This window comes from Hemicordylus capensis, chromosome 5 (genome assembly GCF_027244095.1).
Source record: "Hemicordylus capensis ecotype Gifberg chromosome 5, rHemCap1.1.pri, whole genome shotgun sequence".
Classification (NCBI taxonomy): Eukaryota; Metazoa; Chordata; class Lepidosauria; order Squamata; family Cordylidae; genus Hemicordylus; species Hemicordylus capensis.
The window spans coordinates 142147599-142173161 of NC_069661.1; the positions used below are offsets into that span (position 1 = coordinate 142147599).

Consider the following 25563-nt stretch of genomic DNA (forward strand, 5'->3'; position numbering starts at 1 on the left):
CGACAAGCATGAATGAAGCAGCACTGGTCAGTTCACAGAAGCTGCGAGTAAGACAGAAATATGGATGCTCCGGCCGCGGAACCAGTCGAACAGTGGTCCAGGTCCGGCCCCGCTCGGTGGCTCCCTCCATGATGTCACACATACAGGGGCGTGGCTTGGGCTCCAGAGGAACCGCCTGGGCTGCTGAGAGCCCGAGCGAGCTCTCTGTTTGTTATTTCAAGCAGTACCAGCTGCCCGATAGGAGGTTTTCCTCTTTCTCTCCCTTGAGGAAAGAAAGGGGAAAATGTCCTCTTGGGCTCAAATTCAAAGGGGTATGGCCCAGGCTGCTGAGAGCCCAAGCGAGCTCTCAGCTTGTCATTTCAGACAGCGCTGGCTGCCCGAGAGGACGTTTTCTCCTTTTTCGCCCTCTCAAGAAGACAAAGGGGAAAAACATCCTATTGGGCAGCCAGCACTGTTTGTAATAACAATCAGAGAGTTTGCCCAGGCTCTCGGCAGCCCAGGCATGAGAGGGGGGAGTTCGCTCTGGGAGTCTCTGGAGCACAAGCTATGCCCCCCCCCGTGGGCTTTGGCGGCCCTTTTCATTGGCAGCCCAGGTTCTTTGAACCCGTTTGCACAATGGTGGCTATGCCCCTGGGATGCTCTTAAGGAATACTACTCCTGTTCTGAATAATATGAGAGGAGAGGCATATACACACTCATGCACACTTCCACTCCGCCCTCCCCATGAAAAAGATGGTGATTAGAACCTAGCACAATGTATATGGTGCTCTCTGAAGTACGTGGCTGTTCAGAGATGCAGTGACAATCCAGAATCAGGATTAAATCCTGACTTTGGGTAAAATCTCCAAGCCTTTGAACTACATTTTCCCTGCTACCCTTCATGCAGGACGAGACTGAGAAGAATTCTGGGTAGGAACAAGCCAGGATCTCTCACTATATCTTCTGAGGCTTGTGGAGGATGTGGCTTTAAATCTAAATCAGCCTAGTATTCTTTCAAATGCATCATTATGGGCCCTATGTACATTTCACATTTTTGTATGTACGTTATTTTTTTTATTGGGCACAGGTATAAAATAAGTACATATGGCCCTTTCCATTTTCATGTGACCAGTATTTGGAAAAGTTGTTTGAGTAGCTAGCTTACAACCTTTCAGCTTCCAACCTAGGGGAATATTTCAGAGAAAGGACGGCTTTGTGGTTAAAATTAAGCTGGAGGTGGGACACTACTGAATTTGATTCCTTGCTTTGTCACATAGTCCCCTAACACGCCTTGGGGGGAATTGGTTAATTTACTGAGTGCCATAGCTATACTGTGGGAACTATCTGGTTTTCTTTCTCCCAAGGTGTTTTTGAAAGGGCTTTCTTGTATTACACTCGTTAGCTCTGCCTGGGATGCAAATTAATAACATGGCCTTTTCTCTTATCTGTCTGAACTGTTAGACCTTCTAGCACCACAAATCACAGTCCTGTTGCGACCCAGAGGGAGAAATAAATCTGGGAGGATTGTGGGGTGGGAAGTATCTGAAGATCTAATATAGCATAGCTTAGTGACTAAGAGAGTCAGGGTTCATGGTTCAAATGTGATGACATGAACTCATTAGATAGCCTTTGGCAACCCACTTTCAAATTCCATTAGTCCTCGGTAAGCAATATGGAGATCAGACTGACCTATCTTATGGGCCCACTGTAAGAATTACTGAAATAATTTCAGATGTGATGTGTAAGCACTATATAAATGATAGGTATTATTATTTTTGTTGTCATCCACCTTCATCTGGAATTTATTTATGGAACTTTACTTTTATTCATTCATTTGTGGATTTATATCCCACATTTTCTTTTTCAGTTACAGTCCCAGATGGCTAGCTCGTAGTACAAGCAGAAGCACAGTATTGTGTGGGAGAGCAATATTTGCCTATCTCCCCACACAGTCTCTCATTGCAGGACCTGTGGTCCCCCTGAAAATCTGCTCCCCGGGGCAGGCTAGGGTAAGAGCAGGATAGCATGTGACACACAGGACTGCAGCAGGCAGGGCCATCCTTGGGTGAGGGCAAACCAGGGCCCTTCTTATTTGCCCTGAGCCCCACACCAGTGGAGGAGACAAGGAGATTCCAGCCGGGCCTCAAAGCACAACTCTCGTGGCATGCTCTGCTCAGCTGCATGAAGTGCAATAATTTGCCCAGAGAAGAATTCAAACCAGCTGAAAGTCTTCCACAACCGACTTTTAACTCGCATCTCTGGAATGGAGCAGGCAGGTTCACATATTGGGCAGATTTACCCCAAGGTCCCTGCGAGCTATCGGGGAGCACTTCGCACATGATTTGGATTTTTCATTGTTCGTTAGAGTGCAACTAGATTTATATCCAAGGTGTTTTTTTAAAAAATCCACTTTTTACTTTTTTTTTTTTTTTTGGATATCTGCTATCAGTAAAGGATATCAGTAAAGCCTCGCAGAAAGCTCATGGTAAAGCCTGCTGTGTTGAGAACTCTTTGGAGTCACCAATGCATGCAGCCAAGCAGAGCAAGGTGGGGGCTGGGTCAGTGCACAACTGCTGCTGGGGGCTGGTGGGGGTGAGGAGGTGCAGCCGGTAAGGCTGAAGTAGGGACCGGGGGCGGGGGAGAAGTCAGGGGCACAACTGCATCTCTCTCTCTCTCTCTCCCCACCCTCCACCGTGGCTGTCTTTTTCTCACCCTGGCTTTAGCTGGAACTGAGTGGGTTGGTCATTCATTGTGTTCTCTCTAATTTTTTTTCATCTGTGTGCAGAATGGATTTTGTTCTAGGTAGCAGTATCAAGGCAGTGTGTGTTCACGTGCGTTCAGAACGGAGCCTTCTTGATTAAACCTGAGCGGGCTCTAAAATTAACTTAGTGGACAGGCACACATGCACACGCCTTAGAGGGAACACTAGATACAACCCAATATAAAAATTACAAAAGGAAAAACAACACTTTAAAATTCAAATATAAAAAATAATAAATAATAGCATAGTAAATTTGACCATCTGTTTTTAGCTAATAAAAACAATTTAAAAGGCCTTGAAAAAAGAAAGTTTTTAGAGGTTTCTTATGCCTTTGACTGGCAATGTGGGATCATCATGGCTGAAGGGGAATTTGCAAAGGGAAATGGTGCACTCTGCAGCTGTGCATACAGCCCACACAACTTGCCTTTGCGTATAATGGCTGACATCCTGACTACATTACTTGATGGAAATCTTACTGAAGTGAAGACGTCCTTTAGAGGAACTCCCGGGTAGTACTGCTGAGTAATGTAGTCTGGATGTCAGCCAACATTCCTGTGCTGCCCGCCAAATGCAGAAGTGACTGCAGGTGGCTGTGTGTGATCGTCATGCCCAGCTCTGATAAATCATTATTCGCTCCTCTTCAGAAACAGGGGAAATGAGGCTGAGATATAATTGTTTGTCCAAGATCATCCAATGAGTTTTGCTGAGCTAGGATTTGAAACCTCAATAGGCAATGTACTGATCCATGCTGCCTACATTAGTAAAATATGGAACTAACTTTGGTCTACCAACAGCAATTTACTTGGAAAACTGGCTCTGTTATTGAGAATAATGTTGGACATTAAAAACATAGGAAGCTGCCTTACACTGAGTCAGACCATTGTTCCATCTAGTTCAGTATTGTCTACATAGACTGGCAGTGGCTTCTCCAAGGTTTCAGGCAAGAATCTCTCTCAAACCTATCTTGCAGATGCCAGGGAGGGAACATTTTGCATGCAAGCATGCAGAGCAGCCCCATCCCCTAAGGGGGATATCTTAAAGTGGTCACACATGTAGCCTCCCATTCAAATGCAAACCAGAGTGAACCCTGCTTAGCAAATGGGACAATTTGTGCTTGCTATCCAGAAGACCTGATTTCCTCCCCTAAACATGGAGGGAAGAACAGGCACTCCTTCTACCACTTGTTTAGAACTTCCAAAGCTCAAAGCCTTCACACCTTACTTTGCTCCAGATTCAGAGACAGCATATTCCTCTTTCTGTGCAGGGGAGATGTATATGCTGAACTTCAGATACTACTCATTAGACCCTCATCTGGATTTGGGAGTGAATTTCCACCCCCAGCTGCATAAAAGTGCGTAAACAAGCAAACCAATGCACTTCCAGCTATTCTCGTTGTCAAACTCTTACCTGCACTCTGGTACATGATATATATGCACAAGTATGCCCCCCCAACTTATGATATTAATAACAATATATCACAGCATAAAATGAAAACCCCAAAATGAATGGGCTCTCTATGGTGGGGTGGTTTCTATCCCATTCCCATATTAAGAGGCTGTTCTCACGTTCAGCCTAACCTGGGCTAGGGATGCATGTAAGAACTGTTAGGATCGGCCCCAATCCTGGTAGCACCTCAGCGGCAAACCCGCCAGAGAAGCCCTCCAGTTGGCGCTCATACCCTTAGCCTCTGTCTAACTGCTCTATGTCAGCAGGGCCTTGCAGCTGGGCCTGGGACACTGCAGGACTCCTGGCGAGTGCCGGGGAGATCCCCAAAATGCACTACATATGCAGTGCATTATGGGATTTCTGAGGGCCAAGGCAACATGTGCTGCCAGGGCACCCACCCACCCACCTAGCACAGACCCAACAATCATCTGCGGGGGAGGTAAGTTTCAGCAGCCTTCCTCCCCACGTGCCCAGTAGCTCTTTGTACTGATCATGAGAAAGGGCCCTAAGTCAGTTGGGAGAAGAACTGCCTTAGAAATGAATGGAATCCCTAGGGTAGAATGGTTTTTATCCCATGCCTAACTTAAGCCCTTTGGGATGGGGAAGAACTCGCTGTTTCTTTTTGAACTTCAGTTTTGTTTCTCTTGATGATGATAGTGTCTCAAATGCAGTCTGAGGTACTGCGTAGTTCTGTGTTCATGAGTTAGGCCAGATGAAACTAGCCCCTCCCACAATGTCAGAACTTGTGTTTGGAACAGGTAAAGCATTTGGAAGCATCTGATCTCTCAGAAGCAGGGCTTTTAGCCAGCAGAACAAAGCCAAAGGGATCACAACAGCAGCAACCACAATTCATATCAGGTTCAGTAAGCCCAGCATCAGTGGATCAAATACTGGATCAATCAATCAGTACACCTCTGGTCTTTCCCCATTTCTCCTAGTGGGATACAGCCCAGAAGGGAGGGGTGGGTTGGAGCTTGGTTCCAGGTGGAGGGAAGAAGAAGATGTAGAGGTGGGATCTGTGGCACTGAACAATCTGCTGAACTTCACTCAACTGCCAGTGATGGTAACGAGGCTCTTCACACAACACATGTGAGGGCGCCTGAGGGGGTTCTGCAGGAGAGCGGGCTTAGCAGACGAGCAGCTGCTTGTAGTTGGATTGGCCGCCCACACGACTTCCCGCTCCATCATGGAGCCAGCAGGGGCTGCAAGGATCGGGGGCTGCACAACCCCCAGAAGTACCAGGATGCCCCACGCAAGTGTGTGGGGCATCCTGGAGAGACCCCTGAGCTGGGGAGGCTGCTTGCAGCCTCCCAGCTAGGAGTCTACTTGTGTGTCTCCATGCACCGCGGCGACACATGAGCAACGAAATGAGGTTAACAGAGCGCATGCTCCGTTGACCTCACTTAAGGGGAGAGTGGTTTAGGCAGGCTAGCCGCCTTGGGAGCACCAGGCTCGCCTGCGAGCCCGATGGTTGCCACAACCTCTGGAAAGCGGGCTAAGCTCCCTTGGCCTGCTTTCCAGTGACCGTGGGAATAGCTTCAATGGGTTTATATGAGAAGCAGAAATGACCAGGGGCAGAGCCACCATTGGGCCAACGGGTTCAAAGAACCCGGGACGCTGACCAATCAGGGGCTGCGAGAGCAGCCCCGACACACACCCTGCGTCTGATGTCTGACGCAGGGAGGCTAGTTTAGCTCCCGAGCGGGGGTTGCGTTGCCCCTTCAGAAGCTAAACAAAGGCTGGCGCTGTGTTTGCAGCGCCAGCCAGGAGCAGCTCTTCCCTGCAAAGGGAGGGAAGAGCTACACCTGGTTGCATGCTGCGAACGCAGCACCAGCCTAAGTAGTTCCTGAAGGGGCCGCATGGCTCCTTCAGGAGTTAAAAGGCTGGCGCTGCTTTTGCAGTGCAGTCCAGGAGCAGCTCTTCCCTGCCTTTTGCAGGGAAGAGCCGCTTCTGGGCTGCACAGTGAAAGCAGCTCCAGCCTTAACTGCCGAAAGCAGCTCCAGCCTTAACTTGGGGAGTTAAAGGGCTGCCGCAGCGGCCCCACTGACACCTGGTGGGAGGTCTTGAGGAAGGGAGGGAGAGAAGAGCCGGCAGTGACTCATGCTTGGGAAATAATCTCTCCTGCTGACTGTCGAAAAAGTGCTGCTCCTGCCCCCTCAGAATGCGAGCCGCAATGCTGCCTGCTACTCTTTGATCCGCTCGCTCTGTTTCGGCGTTCTGGGTCTCTCGCGCTTCTTTTCTCAGCACGCCCCGCTTCCCACTGAGAATAATGTGTCCAGTCTGGGAAGGGGTCCAAGCCAAAGAAGACCAGCAATAGTGACGTCTCCTGACTGACAAGTCTTTTACAGGGCGGGGGTCGAAATTTTCAGCTCTCCTGCAGGTAACTCTGGCCAGTTTGGGGGAAGTTTCCAGGGAAAGCGCAACCTGCTAGAGACCGCGGGAGGAGATTGGCCTTGACTTAACTGTCGAAGGGGCCGTGTGGCCCCTTCGGTAGTTAAAGGGCTGGTTCTGCTTTCACAGTGCAGCCCAGGAGTGGCTCTTCCCTGCAGGGAAGAGCCACTCCTGGGCTGTGCTGCGAAAGCAGCGCCAGCCTTCGTTTAACTGCCGAAGGGGCTGCATGGCCCCTTCGGCAGTTAAAGAGCAACTGAACTGTCTCTCTCCGGCTGAACGGAGCCTCAAGGCTCCGTTCAGCCAGACCACACCCCCGCGTCTGACGTCAGACGCGGGGGCGGGGGCGGCTGGGCCATGGCAGCCGCCGCACACAGGCCGCCGGCAGTCCCGCTCCGCCACTGGAAATGACAACAGGTGTTCTACAACCAGTCTATCACTTGCCCACTGCACAGTGGTGAGATGGGGTCAGCGTCCTCTGGCTAGAGACCAGACCAAGAGAAATTTAGTCCAGCAGGAGGGGCAGTGAGTAAAGCAACTCCCTCCCTTACAATGGGAGAGAGAGAGTGTGTGTGTGTGTCATCCTGAACCCTGAGGGAGGAATCTGAATTCTGCCTGAAGTCCTGGAGAGCCACTGCCAGTCAGAGTAGACAGTGCTTCTCTAGAGATGGATCAACAGTCTGACTCAGTAGGCAGCAACTTCTTATGTTCCAATGGAAGCACCTTGACTTAACAAACTGAAAGCATATCTTAGTCTGCTGGTCCTGGCTGATGTGTTTCATGCCAATCATGAAGCACTGCAGGGACTGTGGGTGGTATATCTGGGACCCTCCTATGTCTGTGTCATGATGCAGCTGAGATGCTTTGAGGACATTACAAGTAATTTAAGGTTAAATGGCAAAGCCATATGTCAGGGTAGAGGAGTGATTGCACTGTTGAAGTATGGCTCCTCATTAGTGTGGGATTTGAAATGTTCATTCTTGTTTGCTAACAGCTCTCATTTTCAGTGAGTCATGCATGGCATAGGGCACCATGCTTGGGATGTGGGTGTCACTCAGGGGTGTAGCTAGGAGTGAGCTACATGTTCTCCCCTCTCCCTGGCGGTCCCACGGAATGAAGGAGATAATGAAGAAAAATAGGGAGGGGTGGAGCTGGAGGCCCCAGGTTCTTTGAACACATCCACTCAATTATGGCTACACCTCTGGGGTCACTGATGCACTCCCTGGAGTGAAATGTTAGATTCAGTAATCCAAAAAACTTTCAGTTTAAAATGAGAGTTAAGCTGCTTTATATTTATATTTTCACTCATGCCCCAGCTCTTCGCAGGGGGATGCTTGTTCCTGGCACATGGTTAGGATGTCCCCCCCCCCCACTGCCACAAAAGTGATAGGCAGCGATTTTTTTCAGAAAGTTGAAAGCGGTTTGAAAGAGGAATTGCAGCTCATTATATGAGCACTTCCCACAAGTTTTGTAGCTTTTTGAATTTTTTAATAATAGTAATAAATCTGCAAAATCAATTTCACCAAAGGTGATGGACAAATAAATATATGTACTTCATGACAAGTGAAGCTTTTCTTAAATGACTTCCAACTCTCATAAAAGCTGCTGTCTGTCTCTTTCCTACTAGTAGTTCATTAAGCAATATCGCAGAAGCTAGCCACTGTAGTTTGTTTAACAATTTTGTTAAGTAAACTGCCAACAAGTGCCAACTTGTAGTTTCCAGACTGAATTCCTATAGAAAAGGGATGAAATCAAATCCCCTGCTGGGAAGAACCTCTTTCTACCCACAGGGACATTTACACACATAAAGAACCCATAGATGTAGCAGAGCCCCTCAAGAAGTGGATGCTTTATCTCTCAATGGCTGAGTGGTACAAACATTTCATTAGTATATCAATAGGAAAGCTGGCTTGGGCATAGAGCCAAAGAGCCTAATGAACATTGCTGTGATTGTCCACATCAGGAGCTTTGCTGAATGAAAGGAGTAGGTGGGGAATGACCCCAAAAAAACAAAACCCCCACTTGGGCTGATTCAGTGATAATGCTGTGCCTCCATTCGCAACAGAAAGATGTGCTAACTCACCTCAGTAGTGGTCACATGACAAGCATGGCTAATGTTCTGGGTTGGTTGCCTAAGAAAGCACCTTTGGGAGTCATCACAGGAAAAGCTTGTGCTTGGCATTCCTCTTTTTGCAAGATGAAGATTAATACATTGACTGTTCAGTGTAGAGCCATTATGCTTATACTGTGAGTGGTAGGTTTTAATTTTTGTCGTAAGATGTTTCCGGGGTCATGTGAATGGCAGGGAATGCAGCATATATAAATAACTTTTAAAAAGAACCTTTCTCTATTTTGACACACCATTAGTTTGCACAATACAAGCTCAAGTCATCTTTACAGACTTAGCCGACTCTATGATTCTTCCTCCTTATGCCTGATACTCCCTCCTACAGCCTCCTCAGCCCTGGCCACATTTCTGAAAGTGGAGGCACACTTTTTTTGAATTCGGATTGGAAGCTCACTTTACTGTCCGTCCTCAAAATAGTGTGTTAGAGAAAAAGCCCATCCTCCAAGGAGCCCCTCCCCCTAGTGCTTTTGAAGAGGCTGCAGGGTCTTTGGGTTGTGACCTGGCAAACCTATTTCTATGCACAGAGCATTCCAAATATGTGGTAAGTGCACTCCTTTCTTTGGCCTGTTCTGACTTGAACTTTATTTATACTTCCTGGGTGTTGCCCATTAGTATACCACATCAATTAAACATCTCAGCCAAATTTTTAAAAAGCAACAACCTGCATGTGGATGGAGAAAGGTAAGAGGAAGAAAACCTCTTTGTTACAGACTTCTGGGACTAGCCACACTGAATGGTTATAGAAGAGCTGAGGCAGGGCATTATTTCAGCATGGAAGAAGACTCAAGCATACCTGAATACAATCTGTTGCTTCATATTTCCCAGGGGCAGAAACAGCACAGTTATTATGGCTTATGAAATGAGGTGTGTCATTCACTTGAATGGCATGTATTATTGCAATGTAAATCTTGGGTATTTTGTGCCATTTTTCTTTCCAAGTGAATTAAAACCATTCAAACAAAGGTGTAAATGTAAAAGGCCAGCAGGGGCATGCAAAACAAAATGTGGAGGTTAGATTCCTTCATCAGAAGGACTGGAACATGCTACAGCCTACAGTCCTGTGAAACTAACTCATGGGAAGAGGAGCCCACTTGGCCAGGAATGAAAATTACTCAACTCGAAGAGACCAATAAGCACAATTTTATTTTAAGTGTGTCTCTGAGGCTGTCATCTCCATTGTAACACACTAAGGAATTATGTGTTGATAATGATGATGCTTTTGGCAGTGACTGGCTGTGTTGCTGAAATGTCACAGGGGACAGAGCAGGCCGAAAAGTCTCTAGCTGCTGTTGGCTGAAGTGCTATTCGCTAAGCTGCTCTGATCCCAGAGAGAGGCAGGACAGTCAGAAAGACCTTGGAAAATTAGACAGATGAATTGGGCACCTAGGGAATATAGTGGCAAAGGCATGATAAAGCAACAAGCCAAGAGAAGTGTGGAGACTTAAGAAAGGAGGACTGGAAGAAGTAGTAGTCTGGGGAGTGAGAGGAAGAGGATATACCCAGACAGAGGAGCACAAGAGGGGAAGGAAAACAGAGGATGAGACTGGGTGGGTTCACATGACCTACCAAAAGTTGGTAAGAATTTCAGGAGAGGGAAGCAGAGATTCCTGTAGTATGTCTGCTCCCATGTGTTGTGTGGTACAGAACTGCCCAAGTCCTGACTTGTTACCAACTCCAACCCTATAACCAAGAGTTGAAGTTGACTTGACAAGGTTGATAACAAGTTGGGTTGGCCAGGATTTGGGGGATTGAGGGAGCCGGGGTTTGGATGAGACGCTCCACGGGAGTACGCACACCACAGGAACTGCCAGCTCCCTCACTCAGACTTCTGGTGGGTTGTGTGAACCCACCCAATGGGCAGAAGGAAGAGAGTACTTATGAAGAGTTGCTTAGGAGAGCTGAAACAGTGATTTGAAACAGCCAGCCTAATCTTTGGCTTTAGAGTCCATGCATTGTGAGGAAGGAAGCAGCTAAAATGTAGTCCATGAGGCTATTTTCACGATGGGAGAAAACCGGGCTAAGGGAGCCCAGCCCAGTTTCCCCACATCATGAGAACCACACCGGGCTGGTGGACAAGCCCAGTGGTTCAATGGTGGCTAGCCTGCCAAGGTAGCCCTCCTCTAAACAAGGTTAGCGGAGCGAAGGCTCCGCTAACTCCATTTTCAAGATCGTAAGATGCCACGGTGTGGCTCTGCACTACACTGTGGAGACTTGTGAGTAGACCCCTGGCTGGGAAGCTACAACAAGCCTCTCAGCCTCAGGGGTCTCCCATGAATGCCCCACGCACTTGCACGGGGTATCCTGGGACTTCCAGGGGCCGTGACAGAGCCGGTAATTGTGTGGGAGGCTTATCAGGCCACCCAGGGCTGAGTGCCTGCTCAGCCTACTTCTGTGTAGGGAGAGCGAGCTAAGCCACGGAGAATCGTGTGTAGAGCCTCTGTGTCTCAGATACTAGATGACTGCTACAAGTGTGTTTTGTGTGGTGTAAGGCATGGGTGGTTTGCACATAGGGCCCTAGCCATAACAATCTATAATAAATTATGACTGGCCTGCATCTGATATGAGCAGCTGTCTGCAGTATGCTCATGGAGTGTCAGTGGGGTGTACTATTTTGGAGAAAACCTGAACTTTAAATCTAAACACTGCCAAAGTTTCAGCTTGTGTCTCATCGCTGTTTTATGGAGGATTTTATCAGCTGCCAGAAGAATGATCTAAATAATTTTAAGACACGCTAAATACAGTTCCCACAGAAAAGCAAAAAAAAAAAAAAAAAAATTAGCCTACAGTTTCAGCTATGAACTACTTTCCTGGGAGCTGTGATGAGAATTGGAATAAAATCTATGCACAGAGGGGTCGGATTTGATTCAAACTCCATGACATGGCTCATCTATATGGTCACTAGTTCATTCCCCTCCACACCTTTCTCCCCTGACTGCACACACCCTCTTGAGGAGGAAAATGGGGTGAGGGAGGCACGAACGCTTTGCTTGGCCTAGCGTCAGATTCTCTCAACTCATTTTGAGCAGTTCTCACACAGCAGTTCTGAGCAGCAAGCTCTGAGCAGCAGCTGGACAGCAGCAGCCATGTGGAGGCCCTTCTGCCATCCCTGTGCAATGCAGTTCGCCACTGGTGTCACACAGTATGGTCAGATTCGCTACAGGGGTTCACTGAGAATATTTACAGGAAGCAAAAGAAATACACTTCTAATCCTAATGTGAAACAAAAACCAACTCCCCTAAAGTACTTCCATACACATTTCTTCTATGCCACTAAAGGATGTTGATGCACAAGCCCCAACCCAAACGATGTTCAGAATGTTCCACTATATAATGGTGAGAAGGATGCACAGCTTCTTTTTGGGACAGCAAAAGCAAATCAATATTTTTCTTATCTCTCCTCCCACCCCCCACCCCCTTTCTCATAAGGAGCTCATTGAGGTTGACAGCGAAGTTGTGTTTGAATTGGCTGCATACATCTTGCAGGTAAGTTATGCTGGATTTGTTACAGTTTTTCGTTTCAAGACTTGTCACTAAGAATTTTTTTTTTAAATCACATATGGGAAATAAACATGAGAAACAAAGCTTTCGTTTTAGCACAATGCAGCTTCTCACGCTGCAGCTTGCCTATGCACATACTTACAGATGTGACTGCACTGTCTGCAGGATCTGTGAACTGCAGTATCTGGTATGTGGTTCACAAATCCAGTTGAGATCAAATCTCCTGCATTACGAATTCAGATAAAGCATCTGAACATGTGTGCAGCCATTAGAAAAGTTTGCACAAGTCACTCTGGGAATAAAAAACACTATGAGGCTCTACACACAATCAGTGCATAGAGCCTTAAGGGGTTCTGCGGGGAGAACAGGTCAAGCCCACTCTCCCCTCAGACAAGCGTCAAGCTAGCCCGGCTACCCATACAACTACTGGCTCCATCATGGAGCCGTCCGGCTCCTGGAAGCCCCAGGATTGCCCGTGCGAGTGTGCGGGGCATTCTGGGAAGGCCCCTGAGGCCAGGAGGCTTGTTGGAGCTTCCTGGTTGGGGGCCTCCTTGTGAGTCACTGTGGCGCCGCGGTGTGGCAACTCACAATTGCCAAAACAGGGTTAGTGGAGTGCTCGTTCCACTAACCTCATTTGAGGGGGGATTAATTGGGCTAGCCACGCGGCTCCCAGTGGCTCTCACAACCGCTGAGAAGTGGGCTGGACTCCCTTAGCCTGCTTTCAAGTGGTCGTGTGAATAGCCTCTGTGGATAAAGTAGCCCTCATTTTGCAGTGAAAGAAGCAACCAGGGATGATCCCTCTGTTGTTCTACTCTTTTTTAACTTTAAGACTTCTGTTCAGCCCGTCTGACAAAGCTGCACCTGAGGGTTCTAGAATTGCCAATAGCCTGATTTTGTCAGGACAATTAATCTAGAAACATCATGGATTGAATCAGAACTTTCAGGACAAGAGCATAGGGAATAGCAAGCAGTGAAACCATTCTAAATATATACTAGCAAAGTGCCTCCATGGCATTTAGTAATCCAGAGTCCTGTTAGATGTGCAGGGGGGGAGGAATTTTAGGCAATCTCTTCTTCCCCCAGAAACACTCTTTAACACCCTGAGGTGCACCTCTGGGTAATTTTGGAGCCTGTACCTAAAGGCCTTTGGAGGCACACTCACACACACACACCCCACACACACACACAACTATCCCCCCCACACACAAACACTGTGAAACACGCAGTATTTTTAACATGTGGGTTCTTTAGAGCACAAACAGCAACTGAACTCACAAGAATGTAAGAATATAAAACAGGTATATTTATGCAAATATGCATTAGCATAAGCATTTCAATATGCAACTTAACACGTACCCATCCCACACATTTCTTCCCCCATTCCTGCCTCTGTCTCTAAAGCGGAGATTACACTAGGCCACCTGGCACAGGTCATGCTTGGCCGCTCGGCACAGTGCAGGCCGGCAGTGCAGCACGGTGACCACACCACTCGAGACAGACTAAAGAGGTTGTGGAGGCCCTGAACTTCAGCGTGGAGGTCCAGGGGTAAGAGCACCTCTGTTAACTCCTCTAAATATATCCCTGAGAGCTGTGTGGCCCTCAGAGACATATTTAGCAGTATTAAAGAGCATTTCTGGAGGAAAAAAAGATCAGAGAAAATAGCAACTACCCCCTGAGCAAAGGACTCTGGATTACCTGCAGTATCACTGCAATGGGAAGACTGGCTTCTGTTTTCTTCATGTTTATGTTGTCTCCAGACCACATAAATTCCAGACAAATAAATATGGAGTTCCAGCCAACAGGATTGCCTTTTCCAGAACAGGTCTGCACAACTTGTGACCCAAAAGCTATGAGCCATGTATTTTGGCTTGCCAGGTGCTTGACTACTGCACTATTTTTGTAGTCCAAGGGAAGCATTAAAAAAAAATAAGGAGGCTATTCACACGATGGGGCAAAATCGGGCTAGCTGAGGCTAGCCCGATTTCACCCCATCGTGTGAACCACCAGGCTTGGCTGCAAGCCTGGTGGTTCCTAGGTGGATAATCTGCCTAACTTACTACCCCTGCCCTAAAACCAGGTTTGTGGAGCAAGCGCTCTGCAAACCTGGTTTTAAAGATCATGAGTAGCCGCACTGCGGCTCCACACCATGGTTACTCATGAGTAGACCCCCAGAGGGGAGGCAAAAAGCCGCCTCCTGGCTCCGGGGGTCTCCCCAGTATGCCCTGCGTACTTGCGCAGGGCATACTGGAGCTTCCAGGGGCCATGCGGCCCCCGAGCTCCCCAGACCCCGCTGGCTTCATCACGGAGCTGGCAATCATGTGGGCAGCCGATCCGGCCGCCCAGAGCTCCCACTCTGTTCGTGTGCTGGGAGAGCAGGCTTAACCTGTTTTCCCCGCTCATCCTTCCAAACCTCAAGGTTTCCTATAGTGGCCATACATGACTAGTAGACTGCATTTGTCTACTAGTTGTGTTCCAGAGCCAGATGTAACAATCCTTCCTGAATTCAGGGTGAATTTGCAAGTTTCACTTGACCTTTTTTCAGTGAGGCCCAGTGCAAACATAATGATGGCCGGTGCAAACCATGATTTGTTGCCTAAACCAAGGTTAAGACCCCAAACAATCCCAAATATACAGGGGCACATCTAGGCAATTTGGGTGCCCGGACTGCCCAACCGTGAGCCCCCACTCCCTGTATGAGTCCCCTCCCCAACCTCCATCACAGGCTTGTGATAATCATGTCACGTCATGGACTTACGACGATCTCAACTGCGCAGTCACACCTTGCAGTTGGTAAAAGAAGCTGGCCCAAACGGACAGGTTCAGCATTGCTCTTGTCCCCACTGCCGCTGGGGAAGAGAGGAGAAGGACTGCTCCGCTCCCCTGCACAGCCACCCCTTGGTTGCTGTAAGAATTTTTTTTAAACTCACAGCGGAGGTATGGCAGGGTGTGGGGTGGCTGCCAGAGGCCCTTTGCCCCAGCCATTTGGAGGCCCACCCCCGGACCTTGGAGGACCAGACCGGGGGTTAGAGCACCTCTGCAAACATACACCATGTGGGAAAAGCCCGCACCCATCAAGAGCCTACAGTTCATTAGCATCCTTGTTAAGAGTCAGTTAGAAAGCCCTCATCCAACTTCTATTCCCCTCCTTTTTCTACAATTGGAAACTCTGCAGAAAGGGGGCTGACAAGCTTTCCTTTGCAGCATTGGCTACAAGGACACGGAGATAAAGTGTGGCCAGAGTGGACCTGCACAGCCTTAGGGAGAAACAAGGCAACAGCAAGCAGGAGGAATGCTGCCCCAGTAGCAGGGGCAATGGGAAAGAGAAATGAGGTGTCCAGGAGATGGACATTGTGGACAGTGGCAGCAACAGGGAAGAGAAACAGGGAGGCAGGGAAACCCGATGGTCTGTGTGTCTTGCTGGAAAGCTGACACCTCTTTAAATCCCCACATCCCCCTTGCTTCCATTTGCAAAAAATTGGATAACCTGTGGGTTATGTGCATACAAATATATGGTAGTTAAAACATGGTTCAGCTTCTGTTATGGTTTGGTTAGTGCAGATGTAATACTTGACAATGCTTAACACAATCCATGGCTTGCAATTTGCAAACCCATTTCAAACCATGTTGCACATCCTAGTGTGCAAGCAATCTGTGACCATGGTTTAGGTATTCAGAAGCAGTGCTTATGTTTGCAGGGGGCACGCCTCGGAGGCATATTTTTCTTTAATTTAGTCCTCATTATAGTAAATGGACAGTTTTAAATGTGTATATTTCATCAGTTATATGAAATAACTTATAAGCAATGTCATTTTTCCCATTGGAAGAGGTGGCAGCTCTTTAGCATAAACTCTTAACCCCCAGAATGAAGGCCTTAGAAACTAGACTCTCTCTTGCCCACTGCCATCTTCACCAGCAGAAAGTTAGCAACGCCCCTTGCCGTCAGGTGCTTGGAGAAGGAAGCTGCACAACCATCTCCCATTTCAGGGGCCTAACTGTGGAGCATTTTGTTAATTTTAGTAAGCCAGAAGAAAAAGAGGAAGAGGCAATTGTGGACAATGAAAGGTGCAAGCAGGCAGGAAGGAAGTTGGAGGCCTCATGGGCTTGCACCAGAGTTCAATTTGCTGTTGTGCTTATCTGCTTACCTGACAGGTTCATTGCAAAGGTGGCCTCACAGCATAGCTGAAGAATGTGCTGTGGGCACTTTTTAAAAATGCTGCTGCCATCCTCCGTTTATGTAGCCCCAAAGGAGTTAGTTGTCCCTGCACAGTTCCTGCCAAGTGGAAATCTTTTAGAAGGAGATTCCCTTGCCACCTAGACATTTTTCACACAGGGCTTTTAGCTCGCATCTCCTATGGAATGGAGGGTGTGCATTCACATATTGGCCAGATTTACCCCAAAGTCCCTGTGAGCTATTGGGAAGCACTTCACACACACAATTTGGGATTTTAATCCCTCATTAGAGTGTAGCCCCATGTATATCCAGGGTTTGTGTTGTTTTTCAAAATCACTTTTTATGTCAGGTTTTTTGGGCAACTTCAAATTTGCAGTAAAGCCTATTGTGTGAAAAATGCTCTGGCGACAAGGGGCTTTGCTAATTTTGCTAACTTATTCCATGAGGAGGGTCTCTAACAAGCTACTAGAAGAACCATCAGATGTTTTTATACTTACTTTTCAGGAAAAAGAACTTGGGTCATCTTCCTTGTAAGGAAAATGATTTTGCATGTTGGTAAATAGTGAAAATGAAATATAATAATAATTATAATAATAATAATGAATAAGAACTGCATGACTTTTGGCTTAAACACCTAACAAGCCTTCATAAACAATTATCAAAACAGTTCAATCATATTTTGCAAGGAGGTGATATTGAACAATGGCTAACAACTAGGAAAACTCATCTCATCATGAAAGACCTAGCAAAAGGTGCAGTTCCAAGTAATTATAGACCGATAACCTGCCTGCCAACCATGTTCAAATTATTAACTGGAAGAATAGCAGATGAAGTGATGCAACACTTATTAACTACCAAACAGCTTCCAGTTGAACAGAAAGGAAGTTGTTCCAACACCAGAGGCACAAAAGACCAGCTGCTGATTGACAAAATGGTTTTAGAAAATTGCAAGAGAAGAAAAACAAATCTAAGTGTTGCATGGATTGACTACAAGAAAGCCTTCGACGCCTTGCCCCACACATGGATACTAAAATGTTTAGGAACAACTGGTGTCAGCAAAAACATTCAGATATTTATTTAAAAAGCAATGAGCATGTGGAGTACACAGTTAACAATCAATGGTGAGACACTTGGACAAGTTAGCATTAGAAGAGGTATTTTCCAAGGGGACTCACTATCCCCTCTGTTGTTTGTAATCACCATGACTCCACTTTCACAAATACTGAACAAAACAGGTCTCGGATACCAAACATCTAAAACATCAAGTCAAATCAACCATCTGCTGTACATGGACGATCTGAAGTTGTATGGAAAGTCCCAGTCAGAAATCGAATCACTGCTAAACACTGTCCGTATATTCAGTAGCGATATAGCAATGGAGTTTGGACTAGACAAGTGTGCTGCATTAATAACGAACAGAGGAAAAATAACAAAACCAGAAGGAATAGAACTGCCCAATGGAAGCAAGATCAAGAACCTGGAAGAGAAAGAACATTACAAATACTTGGGCATACTCCAGGCTGATAACATTGCACAAACTGAAGTTAAAAGAAAAATTGGAAGTGAATACATCAAGAGAGTTAGAAAAATCCTAAAGTCCAAGCTCAATGGCAGGAACACCATACAAGCCATAAACATCTGGGCTATACCTGTTATCAGATACACTGCAGAAATAATAGACTGGACCCAGGCAGAGCTAGAGACGCTAGATCGTAAAACCAGGAAAATAATGACCATAAATCATGCTCTGCAACCCTTCAGTGATGTAGATAGGCTATACCTCCCTCACAGCTCAGGTGGAAGAGCAATGCTGCAAGTCCATCAAACAGTACATAAGAACAGCCCTGCTGGATCGGGCCCAAGACCCATCTAGTCCAGCATCCTGGTTCACACAGTGGCCCACCAGATGCCGCTGGAAGCCACAGACAGGAGTTGAGGGCGTGCCCTCTCTCCTGCCATTACTCCCCTGCAACTGGTACTCAGAGGCACCCTGCCCTTGAGGCTGGAGGTGGCCCAGTAAAGGAGGATAAAAGAGGCCTTGAAGAATATATAAAGGACAGTGAAGAAGATGCTCTTAAAATGGTCAAGAAGAAGAAACTATTCAACACCAATGAAACAAAGCAGGCCTACAAAAAAGAACAAGTCAAGAACCGAGCACAAAAATGGAAAAATAAGCCACTGCATGGTCAATATTTGCACAAGATAAGTGGAAAATCGAACATCACCAAGACCTGGCAATGGCTTAAGAATGGCAACTTGAAGAAAGAAACAGAGGGTTTAATACTGGCTGCACAAGAACAGACACAAAGAACAAATGCAATAAGAGCAAAAGTCGAAAAATCAACAACAAACAGTATGTGCTGCCTTTGTAAAGAAGATGAAACAGTGGACCATCTAATCAGCTGTTGTAAAAAGATTGCACAGGGATGATACACTGGAACATCTGCAAAAAATACAAGCTACCTGTAGCCAAAAATGGGTGGGACCATAAAATTGAAAACGTGGTAGAAAATGAAGATGTAAAAATATTATGGGACTTCCGACTACAAACAGACAAACATCTGCCACACAATATACCAGATATAACTGTAGTTGAGAAGAAAGAAAAACAAGTCAAAACAATCGACATAGCAATACCAGGGGATAGCAGAAGAAAAAGAAATAGAAAAAATCACCAAATACAAAGATCTACAAATTGAAATTGAAAGTCTGTGGCAGAAAAAGGCCCAAATAATCCCAGTGGTAATTGGCGCCCTAGGTGCAATTCCAAAACAACTTGAATAGCACCTCAACAACACCATAGTGGCCACAGAAATCTCCATCAGCCAATTACAAAAAGCAACTTTCCTGGGAACAGCCTATATTTTGCAATGATATCTATAATAACAGCAACAACATTGATAATAAAATTCAGCCATCCCAGGTCCTTGGGAAGGACTCGATGTCTGGATAAAACAAACCAGTCAATAACACCTGTCTGACTGTGTAAATAAATAAATAAATAAATAATATATCTCAAATTCCTAATTATCCTGTTTGCACACCATTCAATTAATCTCGTTTGCTGAGGCTGGGTAGAAATTGGTACCAGCTCAGAATTAGCTAGCATTTTACATATCATGTTAGTTGTCAAGCGAGATAATAACTATTTAAATCTATAGTGCTTGTTAAGAACATTATAAAATCAAGGCCAGTTAAATGTTCAGTTCTTTTGGCTTTCATGGACTTGTATTTTGTTATACCAAACTGGAAGTCAGCTCTAGGATATAATTAGCAGGAGCGGAGATCACCAGCCCCAAGGGTACTATAAAGTAGCTTTTCTCCCCTCCCACTGTAGCCCCAATTAAGTGATTGCCAATTAAATGGAATTAACAAACACAATTGTAAATTCTACTCTAGACATCCACAAACATTTCCTCTGAGCCTTAGCAATCAATTAATTTGAATTAGAGTAGGAGTAGTTAAGCCTAGTAAAACCTCCAAAGTATAACTCTTCTTGGGAATGGAGGTAGAGGGAGAGACGGAGAAAGGGACAGAAGAAATAATTTACTATAAACAGAACAAACAAAATTTCTCTCTTCTCTTTCATTCTCTTCTCTTTTCTGAGCAGGAATGGTCAGGAAGATACAGACAGGTTTGTCAGGGGGGCATTGCTAGTAACTAGGAAGTTTTGGGGTTTTTTTAAAGGTATAAAAATCCATGTGCAGACCTATTCCTGAAGTACCAGCAACTGAAAGGCATCAATGGAATTTGATGGTGTAAACCAGGCCTGCACAATTTGCGACTCACCAAGCTGAATGCAGCCCCCTAGTAATGCTTTGTGGCCTGGTAGGTGCATGGCAGACCCCCATTTTTTCAGTCCTTAGCAGGCAGCAAAACCAGGAGGTTTATCAAACCCTTAGCTATATTGAGTTTGTGTCAAAAGTTGAACCAGCCAGGTATAAACATTCTGAGATTACTGGTTTCAAAGTGGAAGGTGGACCTTAGCAATAGCAATAGCACTTACATTTATATACCGCTCTATAGCCGAAGCTCTCTAAGCGGTTTACAATGATTTAGCATATCGCCCCCCAACATTCTGGGTACTCATTTTACCAACCTCGGAAGGATGGAAGGCTGAATCAACCTTGAGCCCCTGGTCAGGATCGAACTTGTAACCTTCTGGTTACAGGGTGGCAGTTTTACCACTGCACCACCAGGGACCTTCTCCAAGCAGTACAGATAGTTGCTATAGAAATCATATGACACCTCCCTAACCAATCATGAAGAGGCCTGTTTTCTGAGGGAAGTACAATTTTGTGTAGGCGACAGAACAGATTGGCTGGATTTAAAGGGCAGTGTAACTGCTAAACAGAACATATAGGAGTTTTAGTTCATTGGAATTCCTGATTATGGCTGTACATCTTTGACCCAAACACAGCATAAGAACAGGGATTCCCTGATTTTCTATGATGGTGACTCCTAGAACACAAGGAAATCCTGATCTCCATACTGCAATGTACATCACTGCCTGATTGTGTCCTCTGTTATGGCCATTGCAAGTAAGCAGAGGCCTGACAATAGCTACATCCTGTGCAAGGCAAGCAGGTAAAAAGTGGAAAACTTCAACTACTCACTGCTAGCAGAAAGTGGAGATCCCTTGCTACATCTCCTGTCTATTGACCACCAGCATTAGGATTTCAGAACCACTCTGGTGCTTCTCAGGGTACAGTTTCAGATGCCCAGTACGGTTCCCACCCCTTTATCTATACCACCATATTCCTCTTTCCATTCAGAATTCTATGTGGAATTTCGGGCATCCTGAGAATTTCTCCTCAGTGCCTGAACAGCAACACCAAAATCTGTTCCTCGTGCCATGTCAAGACCCCAATCCAGAGGAGGCCATTGTGTGAAGCATACACCACATTTATGCTCAAGTGCCATTGCAGTTAATGGTTAGGACTCCCCATCTGGAACAGGAGTCCTTGGTCTGAAATAGGAGTGCTTTTTCCAGAATAAGGTTCCTGTTTTAGGCTAAGGATAACTGTGGATGCTACGCAATGAGGCATAAGTAGGTCACTGCTAGTGTATTTAATTGATTTCTGTAGGTTTTAATTAGTACTGGTCAGTGTGGGCATCGCTGGGGGGCAGGCAGCAAGAGGCACCTTTAAGCATCAATTACCTCTGCTCTGGCCACACCTGCAAGCTGCGCCGAGCGGCAGTGCCCCACCCAGCACTCTCTGGGGTGGAGGATTGCCTCTGCCGCTCACCTGTCCACCAGCAGGGGATCGGCTCCATGGAAGCCAAGTGAGTGGCAGAGCTGATCCCTCATCGCAGGGAGTGCTGGGTGCAAGCTGCTCCTTGCTGCTGCTCAGAGCAGCTTGCAGGTGGCGGCTGGAGCGGAGGTAAGTGCCTACTAATTTGTAGGGATGTGCAAAAAATTTCGGGCACAGAACGATCTGTGCCCGAAACGAACAATTTCGGGTGATTCAGGGCCGAACCGAATCACCCCCGATGTCCCCCGAATTTTTTCGGGCACGAGCCGAATCACCCGAATTTCGGGCACAAAAAATTCGGGTGATTCGGTTCATGGTTGATTTTTGGCGATTTTTTAAAGTTTTAGTGACTTTGGGGCAGTTCGGGGGCATAGCATGGGATCGGGGCAAAAGGAGTGGGGTGGGGTGGTAGTGCCTAATGGGTGCAGGCTACCACCCCAATTTTAGGGGGATTGGGCAAAGGGCTGATTTTTGGTAAATTTCTAAAATTTTCATTTCATTCATAAAATCTCATTTGCTATGATAGAATGAGAATTCACCCCTCAGAAGTTTTTTCTGAGGTGTGAATTCTCATTCTATCATAGCAAATGAGATTTTTTTCAATTAAACAACTCTCATGACCCCACTTTCACTTTTTCACACTTTCCTTTACTATGAATAATATGAGGAAGTAATCAATTTAGCACGCTTCACCTTATGAAGACAAACCTCATAAAAATAAATTCACCAAAATTCCCCCCTCTGCCCAATCACTCTTAAATTGGGGATGGGTGGTAGCCTCCAGCCATTAGGCACTATCTACCAGCTCACCCCACTCCTTTGGGGCAGATCCACTTTCTGCCCCCAATCTGCCCCAAAGACACCCAAACTTCAAAAATTCTCAAAAAATCACCCCTTTGTCCAAACCCCCTGAAATTGGGGTGGTAGCCTGCACCCATTAGGCACTACCACCCCACCCCACTCTTTTGGGGCAGATCCACTTTCTGCCCCCAAACTGCCCCAAAGTCACCAAAACTTCAAAAATTCTCAAAAAATCACCCCTTTGTCCAAACCCCCTGAAATTGGGGTGGTAGCCTGCACCCATTAGGCACTACCACTCCACCCCACCCCACTATTCTGCCCCAGGCCCCACTTTCTGCCCCAATATGCCCCAATCTGCCCCAAAGACATGAAAATTTCAGAAATTTACCAAAAATCAGCCCTTTGCCCAATCCCCCTGAAATTGGGGTGGTAGCCTGCACCCATTAGGCACTACCACCCCACCCCACTCCTTTTGCCCAAATCCCATGCTATGCCCCCGAACTGCCCCAAAGTCACTAAAACTTTAAAAATTCACAAAAAATCAGGACTTTGCCCAATCCCCCTGAAATTGGGGTGGTAGACTCTACCCATTGGGCACTACCACCCCACCCCAAAATTTTGCCCCTGGGCCCATTTTTACCCCCCCAAATCGATTCGGATTCGGATTAAATCCGAATCCGAACCGAATCAAGGGTGATTCGGGTGACCCAGATTCGGGCACAAAACAGAACGGGGGTGATTCGGCTTGGGTCCGAGCCGAATCACCCGAAAACCCGAATTGCACACCCCTACTAATTTGTGCTTAAAGGTGCCTTTCACTGTCCCTCCCAGCGACACCTGCACCGACCATTACTGGTTTTAATTATTAACTTCTGGATTGGGGTCCAAGTGGACAAGAGTTTGTTTTCTGTTCACACTTCAACCTTACTGTCACATAATATGATTTTACATAATATGTAAAATAATATATACCCACATAATATGATTTTAACAGAATAGAGAAGAATACTAGAGCTGCACAATATTAACCAATTAAATAAGTGCTAGTTGTACTTATAAAGGTAAAAGTAAAGTTGTGTCGCCTAGACAGTGTCGACTACTGGCGACCACAGAGCCCTGTGGTTGTCTTTGGTAGAATATAGTAACAGGAGGGGTTTACCATTGCCATCTCCCATGCAGTATGAGATGATGCCTTTCAGCACCTTCCTATATAGCTGCTGCTCAATATAGGTGTTTCCCAGAGTCTGGGAAACATGCCTACGGGGATTCGAACTGGCAACCTCTTGCTCCCTAGGCAAGTTACTTCCCTGCTGCCCCATCAGGTGGCTACAGTCTTACTGGTACTGTACTACGTTTCAGTAAACATTTTGTAATGGCCTCCATTTGGGAAGATATCCTTCCTGTCTCCTTCAAATAGTGTCCGCAGTGCCTGCCTGATACTGTCTGCACTCTTGGGAGAGGCTGGGGCCTGCTGGATGGTGAGACCTGACCTCCTGCAAGACGTTTGCTGCTCCTGCTATTGGGGCCAGCATCCTAGTTGTGTTGAGGCTGCCATGGGTGCAGATTGACATGGCCACCATCCCTGCAGAGTTCACTCAGGGTCCTAGAAGCCATCCTGCTTCTTCTGCCTTTTCTCAGGCTTCCTGGCAGCTTGTCATCTGATTCTCTCTCTCCCCATCCTCCACTAATTGCAGGAGATAACCTACTCCCCAACACCTTCCTTGACATCTTCCTAGACTCAGACTCTCTCCCATTGGGGCTCCTGAGTCCTGACATTAATGTTTAAATGGCTAAACTTTGGAATTTCAATTTAAACACATTTTTTAAAAAGTTGTTTGCATCCCTAAAAGATACTATTCAATAAGCATCATAGGTATGGCATGCTGATCTATTGCTGTGTGAATCAGTACCTGTCTCAGTAGGCTTGTTGTAAGAATTAGCAGCAAGGATAATAATCTGTAGTTAGTTCTTTGGAAAGAGCATCCAGCTGAATAGCCTGGACTCTTACCTAATAGACATTCAAATCAAGAAAAATCGGGGAATCCCCTGTAACTATCTGATATCAAGTATTCCCTTCCACAAACATTCTGCTTAAGGACAAGAGGATTGGTTAGTAAAGGCCTCCAAATTTTAGAAGTATGAAGTCACTTTGGTAAACAGCAACAAGTTACTCATGGTGACCAAAGTACTGGGAATGTGAGAGTGCACAATTCAGGGGATTCTCCAGTAAATATTAATAATTGTTGTTGTTTGTTGTTTACACAGTCAGACAGGTCTTATTGACTGGTTTCTTTTATCGAGACATCGAGTCCTTCCCAAGGACCTGGGATGGCTGAATTTTATTATCAATGTTGTTGCTGTTATTATTATAGATATCTTCGCAGAATATAGGTGGTTCCCAGTAATGTTGCTTTTTGTAATTGGCTGGTGGTGGTGGTGATTATGATGATGATGAAGATGATTTTATATACCACTTTTCAATGAAAAATTCTCAAAGTGTTTTACATAGAGAAAAGGACATTATTATATTAGCAGTTTTATTTTCAGTCCCTTTCCTAATGATCCCTAGCATGGAATTGGCCTTTTTCACAGCTGCCACATATTGAGTTGACACTTTCAACGAGCTGTCCACCATGATCCCAAGATCCCTCTCCTGGTCTGTCACTGACAGTTCATATCCCATCAACATATACTTGAAATTGGGGGTTTTCGTCCCAATGTGTATCACTTTACACTTGCCAACATTGAACCACATTTGCCACTTTGTCGCCCACTCACATTTAGAGAGATCCTTTTGGAGCTCCTCACAAGCCGTTTTGGATTTTCAAGATCCCTCTCCTGGTCAATCAGCGACAGCTCAGATCCCATCAACATATACTTGAAGTTGGGGGTTTTCATCCTAATGTGCATGCTTACATAGGAACATAGGAAGCTGCCATATACTGAGTCAGACCATTGGTCTATCTAGCTCAGTATTGTCTTCACAGACTGGCAGCGGCTTCTCCAAGGTTTCAGGCAGGAATCTCTCTCAGCCCTATCTTGGAGAAGCCAGGGAGGGAACTTGGAACCTTCTGTGCTTCCCAGAGCAGCTCCATCCCCTGAGGGGAATATCTTACAGTGCTTACACTTCTAGTCTC

General features: G+C 46.2%; 1 protein-coding gene across 13 annotated transcripts in view; it reads left to right on the top strand.

Annotated features, from left to right (window-relative positions):
- The window catches only part of FRMD4A (FERM domain containing 4A), a 614972-nt gene that overhangs the window by 459500 nt on the left and 129909 nt on the right, over positions 1 to 25563 (top strand). For 11 of the 13 annotated variants that reach the window (XM_053257645.1, XM_053257644.1, XM_053257646.1 and 8 more), the window contains one exon: positions 12128 to 12184. In XM_053257645.1, the coding sequence (XP_053113620.1) occupies positions 12128 to 12184 (57 nt within the window). Of the gene's footprint in view, positions 1 to 7009; positions 7032 to 7236; positions 7263 to 12127; positions 12185 to 25563 lie in introns of those variants that run through there. The other 2 variants (XM_053257654.1, XM_053257650.1) reach the window with 2 other exon arrangements.